The sequence below is a fragment of the Culex quinquefasciatus genome, chromosome 1 (assembly GCF_015732765.1).
Source record: "Culex quinquefasciatus strain JHB chromosome 1, VPISU_Cqui_1.0_pri_paternal, whole genome shotgun sequence".
Classification (NCBI taxonomy): Eukaryota; Metazoa; Arthropoda; class Insecta; order Diptera; family Culicidae; genus Culex; species Culex quinquefasciatus.
The window spans coordinates 122,338,798-122,351,703 of record NC_051861.1 but is presented as its reverse complement, the minus strand read 5'-3'; the positions used below and the strand labels follow the sequence as shown (position 1 = coordinate 122,351,703).

At 43.1% G+C, this 12,906-nt stretch overlaps 1 protein-coding gene across 6 annotated transcripts in view; it reads left to right on the top strand.

Annotated features, from left to right (window-relative positions):
• Positions 1-12,906, top strand: part of LOC6046428 (microtubule-associated protein futsch) — a 160,459-nt gene that overhangs the window by 128,022 nt on the left and 19,531 nt on the right. For all 6 annotated transcript variants that reach the window (XM_038262031.1, XM_038261782.1, XM_038261841.1 and 3 more), the window contains exon 3: positions 9,858-9,971. In XM_038262031.1, coding sequence (XP_038117959.1) covers positions 9,878-9,971 — 94 coding nt within the window. In that variant the 5' untranslated portion in view covers positions 9,858-9,877. The remainder of the gene's footprint in view (positions 1-9,857; positions 9,972-12,906) is intronic.

The following is a 12,906-nucleotide window of genomic DNA, read 5'->3' as shown; positions in this document are numbered from 1 at the left end:
AGCGTTTTCGAAGCAATTCGATGCAATTCTAAACAATTCTAAGCAATTTTAAACAATTCTTTTTGATGAAATTTTGATCTGCTAACGAAATTAGACGTTTTCGAAGCAATTCGATGCAATTCTAAGCAATTCTAAGCAATTCTAAACAATTATTTTTTGATGGAATTCAATCATTCACTGCACTGTGATCAACATTTTTCGATTTCTACACCTTCAGAACTCTCAAAAAGCCCCTTTTTAGAAGCTCCTACTGATTTGCATAAAATCCTAAAATAAAATACCCTCTTCATGACCGGGGGGGGGGGAGCCCAACCCATCGCCACATTACTTAACATTTTCATAAAAGAGGTGGCGACAGGTGGCTCGAAGATTTCGCAACTCTCAGCTCGCTGACAGCTGGTTGGGTTCACAGTTTTGTTGGAATTGCTAATATCTGCGTCCATTTCCGCGATCGAACACAATGGCTTAACCTGGGAATCAATTATGCTCGACGATTTTTTTTTTTTTTTTTGAGAGGGCCTAACTCTTCGAATTCTGCGCGAATGTGTTTCCCACCGCCGTCGAAATGAACGAAACTTCGCACTCAATTAAGGTTGGGGTTTTTAGTCGTGGGGGGAAGACGAAGAAGCGCTTGAAGATGGGCCTCGAGAACCCGGGGTGGGTTCTAATTGAGAGAGGGAACAACCAGGTAAAATGATTATAATGATTATTAGTTTTGCGCGCGCGGGATGTTTTTTCGGTTCCCGGGGAAGGAAAACAGTGATTTGCCGGGTTGATTTCTTTTTTTGTTGTTTGCTGGTCGAAGGGGTTCTCTCGTGAAGATGGCTTAGAATGCGGAAGTCAAATTTTTGCCTTTGAAGGCGGTTTGATGGTTTCGAACAATACCGTCGATTTGAAACGCCTGGAAGGATTCCCACCTTTTTTTGGTTTGGACGAACAAATAAAGACCGCTCACGTCAGAGGAATCTTTCTGGTGAAGGAAATCCGGCGTGAATGCACGCTAATTAAACTGCGCTATATTAAAACTATTCGCAAATTAGTATCTATTAACGGACGTGGTGCTAATTATCTAACGTTTTGCTTCTTTTTGCTTTCTGTAGGTAAGGCCATATTTCATCCCGGTTGATTGCACCATAAGCGGCCGTCATAAACTGGACCGAGCGGTGAGCTAAGCGACTGAATCATCCTTAAAGAGGGAGCATGAACTGATTTCATGCAATTTTGATACAAAAACACATTCTAAACTTGTTAGAAATCGAATAAGCAAGTTTTCGAAACAATTCTAAGCAATTCTAAACAATTCTAAACAACGATTTTTTGATGCCAAATGTTCAGAACCGACCAGGAAGACGATTCCGGAGGTTTGCAAGCCATTTGAACAATTCTAAGCAATTCGATGCAATTCTAAGCAACGATTTTTTATGCCAAATGTTCAAAAATCAACCAGTAAGACGATTCCGGAGGTTTTCAAGCCGTTCTAACCACTCCAAAGCGCCCTTTTCTCGCGATTCCCCTCAAACTCCCATGGGAATACTCAACAAGGTGCCTCCAAAGCCACTTCAAAACCCATCTCAACGCGCTCATTACGCGCACGCCTCTCGAGCCTAGTTCCCAGCTCTACGCCAGAGGTCCCCCCGAAATAGATTGAATTTCTAAAAATAGAGAAACTAATACCCTCGTCAGTGAACCCCCCCTTCACGAGGTCGCGTGATCGAAATGACATTCAGGTGGCGCGTGAGGTTCCCGCAGAGCCATGAAATTTCTCCAAATTTCCAAAAAAAAACCCTCCTAACCCCGAAAACAAAAAGCTAACTGGCCTAGCAGCGCTGCGCGCCCTATGATTATTTAATTATGCTAATCACAGCCATCCATAATCGTTATGACGTTGATGGGCAACACAAATCTGCTGCGCCCAGACTCCGAGAAGATGAAACAAAAAAAAACACGAAAAGGTTCGATGCTGGGCACTTGGGGGGCTGCCCCATTATTTGCTCAATTTCTAAATGGATCAAACGCTTTCGGAGAGGGGCGCGCGATCTGGCGGCGGCTAGCCGAAGCAAAAACTCCCGAAGCCTCTGATGAGCACAATTTTAAAGAGGGATGCCCGGATAATTACAGCCTTGGTGGAGCAAAAATCCCGTAGGCTACTACAGAAATAACGAGAAAGCGACCGTATATGTGGAGGAAATTATAGGTTCCCTCGGACACCCCCTTCGCTCCGAGGTGCCCTCCCCACCGTCCCGAAGAGTGTCTTCGGGGAGAGCGGAAAATTTTTGCAACCCACCTTTATTCTACTTATTAATTTTACAACCACATTTCCTCCCGCATTTCCTGGACCTGGATGGGATTAGAGCGCGCAGGGCACGCCGCACCCTTTTCTCCAGGTTGCGAAATAGCAACTTGTTTACCCTCCCGGTCGGTCGGCGGTCACCTCCCAACTTCTCTTCGCAACAGAGAGAGGGGGGCGCGCGCGAACCAACGGTAACTAAATACTCTAATTTAACGGCACTTTACCCACCCCAAGAGTACACACACTCCGCGCGGACGGTGGAACAACTCGTTGAAACGGCAAAGGCCGCCGGGCTTCAAGACGAAGCAGAGCAGAGATGGTGAGCGCGGACTCCTCGATTTTCTAAACAAGAGCAGCCCAGCGGCTTTCAACGCGTTGAGGTTCCCTCTGGGCTAATTGTGTGAACGCAACGTCCGGTGTCGAGGTGCCCTGGACAATTGGACGGAGTTTGGTACAGTTTTTTTTGCGCCAAGTTCCCGGCTTGATTAATGAGGTTCCCGGTTCAATCGGGCGACGCGTAAACAATTGAATTGAACGCGCGGATAGGCAGGGAACCTCGATTTGGTGGAAATTTGGGAGCGCTAACTAACTTTGCATCAGCCGAACTTGGGGGCGAAATGAAGAAGTCGATGTCACAGCGGGAACCTCATTACCTTTTTGATGAAGTCACCGTCAGAAAATAGCTCAAACTCTTGAACTTAGTCACCAATTAAGGTAATTAACAATCGAGCTGCACGAGTGGTCAGGCGGGGAACCTCAAATTTTAGAACTTTGTCGGTTATTGCTCTGTTCTAATTGGAAGTCACGAGTATGACTGATCAAATTAACACTTTTAATTGGAGCGGAACTTCATTGCATAGAATAGAATACAACAGGAATTCGAGGTAGCCTGCGTTGTTATCTAACAATTTGAAAATTTGTAGTTTTTTACTCTTGGCGACTTCCTTCAGAAAAGAAATTAGGCAGGGAACCTCAAATTTTCAAGTTCCCGCAGGTTATTGCTCGGTTAAATTTAGTAGGTAACCTCGAATTTTCATGAATGTATAGTGCAAATCAATGTTCAAAAATCAAACAGCAGCTTTCGACGCTCAAATAGTGAGGTTCCCAGTAATATTTTTTTCAAAGCTCGAATATTGTTGAAGAGATTCTTCTTTTGAAAACGCTAGCAACATTTGATATTATAGCGGGTACCTCGTTCAATAAAGTAGAAACAAAGTACACTATGAGATGTCCGATTTGCGAGGTTTTGCACAGACCAGAATTGAACAGGAGAGTGAGGTAACCTGAGTTGGTAACCTAAAAATTTGGAAGTTTTCATCATGTTTGTATGCCCTACGCAGTTCTTTACTCTTGGCGACTTCCTTAAGAATAGAAATCAAGCAGGGAACTTCAAATTTTCAAGCTCCTGCGTGTTAGTGCTCGGTTAAATTTAGAAGTCACGAGCCCGTTTGATCAAATTAACACTTTGTTCTACAGCGGGAACCTCGTCGCACAGAACTGGGAAGCGTAGTACATCGAGGTAGCCGGTGGTGGTAACTTCAAATTTCATAAATTTATAGAGCATAAAATTGTTCAGAAATCAAACAGGAAATAATTAATCAATTTTAAGGCAGTTTTCAACCTTCAAAAAAGCAACTACCCAACGAGGTTCCCGGTGATAATTGTTTCAAAGCACGAATAACATTGAAGAAATCCTTCGAGATAACCAAGAAATTAAGTTTTGAAAGTCCAAATCTTGAAGAACCCTAGCAACATTTGATACAACAGCGGGTACCTCGTTCAATAAAGGAGAAACAAAAAAAACTTTGAGGTGCCCGATTTTCAAGGTTTTCAAAAACTTCAATCAATAGATCTTGTTCTTGGAGATCCAGCCAACATTTCATGTCATGGCGGCAACCTCGTTTAAGGTAGTCGAGACGTGTTACACGGCGAGGTTCCCTAGCTATTTTGGTCAAAAATGTCCAAAGTTATCACGTTATCTACACAATGCCTAGCTAATCAGAAAATTGGCACATTGTTACGCTAATTCGTCATTAGACCCAAAATTTGATACTATAGTGGGTACCTCACTCAATAAAGTAAAAACAAAAAACTTCGAGGTGCCCGATTTGCGCGGTTTCCAAAAACTTCAATCAATAGATCTTGTTATTGGAGATCCAGCCAACATTTCATGTCATGGCGGCAACCTCGTTTAAGGTAGTCGAGACGTGTTACACGGCGAGGTTCCCTAGCTATTTTGGTCAAAAATGTCCAAAGCTATCACGTTATCTACACAATGCCTAGCTGATCAGAAAATTGGCACATTGTTACGCTAATTCGTCATTAGACCCAAAATTTGATACTACAGCGGGTACCTCACTCAATAAAGTAAAAACAAAAAACTTCGAGGTGCCCGATTTGCGCGGTTTCCAAAAACTTCAATCAATAGATCTTGTTATTGGAGATGCCGCCAACATTTCTTGTCATGGCGACAACCTCGTTTAATGTAGCGGAGACGTGTTGCACGGCAAGGTTCCCAAGCTGTTTTTCTCAAAAATCTTCCAAAGTTATCACGTGAGCTACGTAAAAACAAAATTCACTTCGAGGTGCCCAATTTGCGAGGTTTCCAAAAAATCAATCAATAGATATTGTTCTTGGAGATCCAGTCAACATTTTTTGTCATGGCGGCAACCTCGTTTAATGTAGCGGAGACGTGTTACACGGCGAGGTTCGCTAGATATTTTGATCAAAAATCTTCCAAAGTTATCACGTGAGCTACGCAATACCTGGTTAATCAGAGAACCGGCATATTCTTGCGATTTGTACTTCGATCAATAATGTAGAAACAAAATTCACCTCGAGGTGCCCGATTTGCGAGATTTCCAAAATCTTCAATCGATAGATCTTGTTCTTGGAGATCCAGTCAACATTTCTTATCAAGGCGGCAACCTCGTTTAATGAAGTTGAGACGTGTTAAACGGCGATGTTCCCTCATTTTTAACTTCAAAGTTATCACATGTCTGGCTATTTAAAGATCCGACATATTCCTGCACTAGTACGCCCTTTGACCCAAAATTTGATAATATACCGGGTACCTCTTCAATAAAGGAGAAACAAAATTCACTTCAAGGTGCCCAATTTGCGAGGTTTCCAAAAAAATCAATCAATAGATATTGTTCTTGGAGATCCAGTCAACATTTTTTGTCATGGCGGCAACCTCGTTTAATGTAGCGGAGACGTGTTACACGGCGAGGTTCCCTAGATATTTTGATCAAAAATCTTCCAAAGTTATCAGGTGAGCTACGCAATATCTGGTTAATCAGAGAACCAGCATATTCTTGCGATTTGTACTTCGATTAATAAAGTAGAAACAAAATACACCTCAAGGTGCCCGATTTGCGAGATTTCCAAAATCTTCAATCGTCAGATCTTGTTCTTGGAGATCTAGTCAACATTTCTTATCAAGGCGGCAACCTCGTTTAATGAAGGTGAGACGTGTTAAACAGCGAGGTTTCCTCGTTTTTAACTAAAAAATCTTCAAAGTTATCTCATATCTGGTTATTCAAAAACAAGACCGATTCCTGCACTAGTACGACCTTTGACCCAAAATTTGATACTATACCGGGTACCTCGTTCAATAAAGTAGTAACAAAAAAACTTCGAGATGCCCGATTTGCGAGGTTTCCAAAAACTTTGATCAATAGATCTTGTTCGTGGAGATCTAGTCAACATTTTTTGCCATGGCGGTAACCTCGTTTAATGTAATAGAGACGTGTTATACAGCGAGGTTACCAAGCAATTTTTTTCAAAAAATTCCAAAGTTATCATTTGAGCTACGCAGTGCTAGTTAATCGGAGAACCGGCATATTTTTGCACCTTGTACTTCGTTAAATAAAGTAGAAACAAAACTCACTTCGAGGTGCCCGATTTGCGAGGTTTCCAAAAACTTCAATCAATAGATCTTGTTCTTGGAGATCCCGTCAACATTTCTTGTCATGGCGGCAACCTCGTTTAACGTAGCGGAGACGTGTTACACGGCGAGGTTTCCTAGCTATTTTGCTAAAAACTATTCAAAGTTGTCATTTGAGCCGAAAATCACACGCTAATTCATCATTCGACCCCTTCAACTCCACAATTGATCGCATTTCCTCTAGCAATGACTCCGAGGTACCTCCTCTCTTAAAACCGCCGAGGTACCCTTGCAAAGAACCACGCATGGGAAATGTCCAATTTCCCAACGAGTGCGCTGCTCTTCCTCTCCGGAAAGCTTCAATTGAACTTTAGGCGCGCGCGGTCAATTAACTTTTTCGGCGACCTCCGGGCCGGGGGCTAATTTAGCGCGCACCGAGTAGTTTCCTCCCTAATAAGGAGCGCGTGAGTGAGGGCGGATCCACCCCTCACGTATCGCGTTTTTTTGCTTGTGTTGTTGTTTTGGGCCAAAAGGTTACACGCGGCTTGAAAAAAAAGACGAAGAGATGCATTATTATCTGCGGTGAAGGGGGCTAATTTCACGCACATACACACATGCGCTCGTTCAAAGAGGAGACCCCAAATTAGAGTGTGGGAGTTTGCGAAAAAAAGAAAAGGCAAACAAGTGGAAGGCTCAACAATGAGGGGGGCGTACTAGTTGGTCTAATTTCTAGAAATTTTCGGGTAGGTTAAGGGCAACCGATTGACCCAGAAGATGAGCCGGGAAATATCAAGGTCTCCGCGCTAATCCGATTGAGGGGTGTAATTGTGTACCGGGCAATTGAAGGTCCAACAACAGAAAAAATCGAAGAAGATACGAGATGAAAGATTCGAGAGGGGCTCCCACTTGGGGAAGTTTTAAGTGGTGGACTACTCAATCACCGCCTCGATATTGATGAGCCGTGCTACTGACCTTGGAGAGGGGGGGCCTCAGCTCAGCTGTTTGTCGAGATCCAGTTAAGGGTTTATGCTTTCGAGTTCGGTGGCGGCGGCGCCCAAGATTGACACTTGAGGTGGTTTCGAGGCCGGGGAGCTCTGAGAAAGATGACTTAACCTTGATAGAGGGGCCCAAAGAAGGCAATTAATATTGGGTTGGAGAGCAGTTGGATGAACTTGGCAAAGCTGCGAAAAGGGTCATCGCACTCGAGATTTATGAATTTGATTGGTTTATGCAGGTTGAGTTTTGTTTTGACACTCAACGTTTTTTTATATTTTATTAATTTTAAAATAGTCAAAACCGTGGGAGAAACTGCTCTCACAATTTGTGTTTACTTTTAAATGTATGAAAACACAGTCCACTTGCCTAAAAATGACTAAATATAATTTTTCCAAACAATTCTAAGCAATTCTAAACAATTCGAAGCAATTCTAAACAATTATAATCACCCTTAAGCATCCATTCTAAACAATTGGATGCAATTCCGAACAATTCTAAGCTATTCGAAGCAATTCTAAACAATTCTAAGCAATTCTAAGCAATCGATTTTTGGTGGAAATCTTTAAAATCGTTGTAAATTAGGACTTAAAACAGGTTTTCCTTGTTTGGAAAGCATTTTTTGACGAGTTTTTTGTTGACTTGCTATTTTTTTAAGTTAGAGACGTAAGCAAAATTTATCTTTTCGAATTATCGTTATTTCTTTGGTCTTTTCTTGAAAAATGCTTAAATTAAGAAAAAAATCTTTTTGATACATAAATCAGCTCCTTCGTGCAGGGTCGTAAAACTTTCTTGTCATGATTCAAGCATGACTTCATCACACTTTATTTCTGATAGTTCAACCACTCCCAGCTCCAAACGGCCACAAACTTTCCCAGAATCCGTCCTTCAAAAGCTCACCGCACCGCCAGCTCGCAAATAAATCCGGCATAATATACCAGAAATCCCCTTAACGCCCCCTCCTCCCTCTCTTCTCACTCGACTCACACACAAAGTGGTATTTCCGATTTATAACTCTGTGACAAAATTAAATCCTTGCACAAACCACATTTCCACTCAGTCCTTGCGGGGGACTGCCAACGCCACCGCCACCGAAACCGTCATCATCCTTTTTTTTCTCTCCTTACGCGCCAAGTTGTTCGCGCGCGCGAGAAATCCAATTCCACCAAACCAGTTGTGTCGTCGTCGTCGTCGTCGTCACAGAAGCATAAAGTTACGCAATATCTGAGGAACCGTTGTGCTTTCAGCAGCCGTTGTCCCACATCGCGTCGACTTGGTTTGGTCACGACGAGATCTGCATCATCAAGCAACGATTTCGAGCGCGAAAAAGAAAAAAAAAGACGCAAGAAACGTAAATCACACTGAAGGAAAAGATTGTTTGGATTTTTTGAGCGGGGAATTTATGGATTTGAGATTGGTTGGTGGCACTTTTTTGTGATTTGTTTTGTTTCGAGAAATTTTGATAACGCGGGGAGGAGCTGGAACGATTTTGGTGAAACGTCTGATTCAGACGTTTCGGTGAAAAGTGTCCAGTTCGCCGTGGATACTTTAAATATTTAACTTGTGATGTTCCCAGACATTTTGGGACAAGTTGGGACGATTTTTGTCAAACGTCTGATTCAGACGTTTCACCCAAAAAGTCTCCAGTTAAGTTTTTTGGTTGCTTTTCGACTCAAAAACGCTCGCAGATTTCCCTCCGTGCCCCTTGTTGACTCGCGGAGGGAGTTGAACTGCGTCGTCAGAGCGCGCGCGCGCGTTGACCATGATCTTGAGCGGGGTCTTGTACACCGTGCGCTGCTGAACTCGAACTTGACCGACCGGCAGATCGATGCGGTGCGGAATGCAGCCCAGCTCAGCGAAATAAAAGCGACGCGGGCAGGCAATAAATATAGAGCAGAGATTGGCTACCCAAAACCGGATTGGACGCGATGGTGCGAAAGCTCGCGCAGCGCAGCACAGGAAGGAACCAGTTTTTACAGTAATGATAATAATATGCCACTTATGAAAAAAAAAGAAACACTGACATAAATTTCAAAGTAGCAGCAGCTCATGTGAGTGGGGTGGGGAAAAGCTACAAAAGACTCTCTTCACAGCGGAGAGTCTCACACCGCGGAGAAGACTCGAATCATCGGGAAAAGGAGAGCTTTTTTTTTGCGGGAAAAAGTAAGTCAATGTAATCAACGCTGCGCAGCAGCATCCACACGCGGGCCAGAGGTCCGCGCGAGAGGATTTGGAAGAGACCCCCCCGTCGTGATTCCTCACCAGAGAGCTTCAAACGCCTAGGGGCGTTTCGTTAATGAGCCGACATCCAGTGAAAGTACCTGGCCGAGCTTCCTCGAAACCGTTTTTACTTTCCTTTATCGCGCTCCCCTCAAAATTTTCGAGTGTGTATGTTGTGAGAATCTCAAGCCCCGAGTGCTCACCGCTTAATTTGAATCGATCAATCGCTGCGCGATGGTAATTTGGTAATCGTTAGTAGGTCACCCCGCGCGCTCAAATTTTTGCCAAAAAAAGAAGCTTTCTTCGGGCGCTGGGAAGCGACCATTAGCTGTTTTTCCCCTCTCTTCGTCTGCGACTAATGTTGTTGTTCAGATCAATTGATCCGCTTGAAAGCAGACGGGGGGTTCGTCGCTAATCAGCATGCACAGTGACTGACCTAGATTTTTCTCTTCTTTTCTTTCGCAGGGTGTAAGGAAACAGTCGCCATGATCAGCAGGAGTTCGAGCCTCCAGGGGCTCGAAACGATAGCATCCTTGCTAATAGTAGCCACGTTACTAGTGGCGTCACACGTTAATGCCGGTAAGTAGACTTTGGAACGACATTAGAGTGCAAGTTTTGGTTTGACAGAGTTGACAGAATAACAGTTACTTACAGTCCCCTCAGTAAAGAAACATAAATTACAGTGATTGTTTGGTTTTTGAGCAGGAAAAATGTGATTTGTTTTGTTTCGAAAATTTTGAAAAAGTGCAGATGATTTGGAACAATTTTGGTCAAACGTCTGATTCAGACGTTTCACTAAAAAGTGCCCAATTCATCGTAGATATGTTAAATATATGATTTGTGTAGTTTCCAGACATTTTGGGACAAATTGCATCGATTTTTGGCAAACGTCTGATTAAGACGTTTCACCAAAAAGTTTCCAGTTAGCTGTATTTTAAACTTTTTTGGTCGTTCTTGTCTTATTTTAATGAATTTATCAAGTATTTTGATTCAAAGTCGGTAATAGGACAAAACAACAATTTTAATTTGGTTGATGAATGTTTTTTTATGAGTTTTTAATTACCTACATATTTATTTTCGCAAACCCTACCTCACTAGCACCGATCCGTTCCACCGATTGCAACCGAATCATGATGCATCAAAATTTCCAAATTCATTTGATATAATCAAAAACAGACCCGAATCAACCGCAACCAAATCACCACCCCACAATTCCATTGAACCCCCGGGCTAATTATCAGCAACACAAACACAATCCCGGCCCAATTACCGTTCTGCCCCTCCGTCGACTTCACTTCAGGAGTGCAATTGCGTTTCGGGTTGTTATGACGGTGCGAGATTCGCGGTTATCTTGTGCAAGGCCACTCCACACGATGAACTGTCAGTTTTCGCGCGAAACACGGGGAAAACGTGATTAAACTCACGTGACCGTGAATTTGTGCTTTTTAGAATCGGTCAAATTCGCGCTAAAATATGCTCAAAACACGGCGTTTACTGCATTAAGTGGCGGAATTGCCGCACTAATTCATGCACATTAGCTGTCATCTGGAGGCTAATGGGCCCATTAGGCTTCCAGTGAAGAAGGATGCTAAAATTAGAACCGACCTCTGGACATAGCTGAGCTGTCTGACTGTGCTAAAAAAGGCAATTTAAGTCGTCTACTTCCCGTGTGGAGTAGATTTTCCTTTTCATCCGATTACATCACCGCCGCCCAGAAGCATTGAAAAGCTTATGGTGAGAAGCTATTAAATTTCACTTTTTGGGCAGACGGCCAAGTTTGGGGAGATGCACTGCGCACACCGCGGTAATATCCATAACCATGACATATTCCGTCCAGTTAATTGGATGGCGATGAGCTTGGGCGAAAGTCTTGCCAACTTGTGATTCGAGAGCGATCGTCATTCTGTGATGCGTCTGCTTGAGACGAGACGTAGAATGAGGATTTTCTTCAAAACAAGTGGGTTTAACCTGCCTTAGACCTTAGAACTATTGCCAGTTGACAGACGGTTGTACTTACCAGCATTGAAACCATCTTCCTTTTTCACGAACACACTTCACTACACTACACTGCACTATGAGATATTCACACTCAGAGAAGAGGTACCTCAAATTTGACGTCCGTAATAGAAAGCTCACTTACCTTAACAATTATCTTTACAGAATGTTGGCATTGTAACTTTGATTTTAAAGTCCCTTTTTGAAGAATCATTTTAAATAAAAATCCTATACTTAATAATTCTTAGCACTCTCTCTACATTATAAGAAATATGTGTTAATTCTGAGAAGCCTACCTTAGCTCTTAAGACTATTGACAGTTGACAGTATTGACAGACTTTGTACTTACCAGCATTGAAACTCTCATCTTTTTTCACGAACACACTTCACTACACTACACTGCACTATAAGATATTCACATTTAGGGAAGTGGTACCTCAAATTTGACGTCCGTAATAGAGATCGCACTTACCTTGAAAAAGCATTATAACTGGATTCTTGTGTAGGTACTTTGATTTTGAAGTCCGTAATTGAAGTGTCGTTTCATAAATTATTATTTTGAGCAAATTTTTGTTCGATTCTCGAATGAGGAGTTCCCTCACGACATTTCAAACCTTTTCGCCAACCAGTGTAATTGCCCGGAAGTCATCATCACACCTGAGCCCGGCCATTCTAGCAGCATCTCCTCCCCTTAGAAACGCCCCTCCCCGAGATGTTCCCAGCCGAATTTCCTTCCCTATTCGCTTCGCTAACCATAAACCACTAAAGGTTAATTGTCTCATAGTCGTTTGAGTTAGTCTCCTCAACCTGCCAGAGTTGGATGCTGCCGTGCCGAGCTAGCCCGACAGTCAGAATGGTGTATTTTGCTACAATTCCACCAACCGGAATCCACGTTTATACCGCAATATCCAGAGAAGATTGGCCGCGAAGGGGGTAAATTACGCGGGCTTATTGCCCGGCATTAGATTGAACCGAAACCTGGTCATTATGGTGCGTTTCGTTGTTGTTATTTTTGTTTTGAAGCCGCGTCGGAGTGGCTGTAAACAGCCATTTTCGTGCGTTTGAGAAAAAGTTCTGACGAAAAAATTTTGATGGGTGCCTAACAGTTCTTGAATTACATGTTGGTGGGAAGCACCCACATGAGTTTTCAAGCCCCGTCCAGACACGGATTATGAATTACAATTAGACAATGTTGCAAGCTCGCACAAATCCCCTCCCCGCTTCTCGTTTTGTGATCCGAAACCGGGTCAAATCCTGGCTGAATGAGTCGCTAAATTTTGCATTCATTCTGGCTTTGATCCACTTTCGACGGACGTGCGCCGGTGCAAATGCCGTCCAAAGTTAAGTCCCTGACGTCAGCCCGAAAAAGGTAGCAGCAGCGTGGGGGGATGAATTAATAATTATGTGGTTGTGATATACTCGGAGATTTGTGCGCACAGAGCACAGCTTTTTCGGGCTAGAAAAGCTGGTTGTCGTACAACAATCTTGTTTTCTCATGAAATATTGACAGATTGACAGT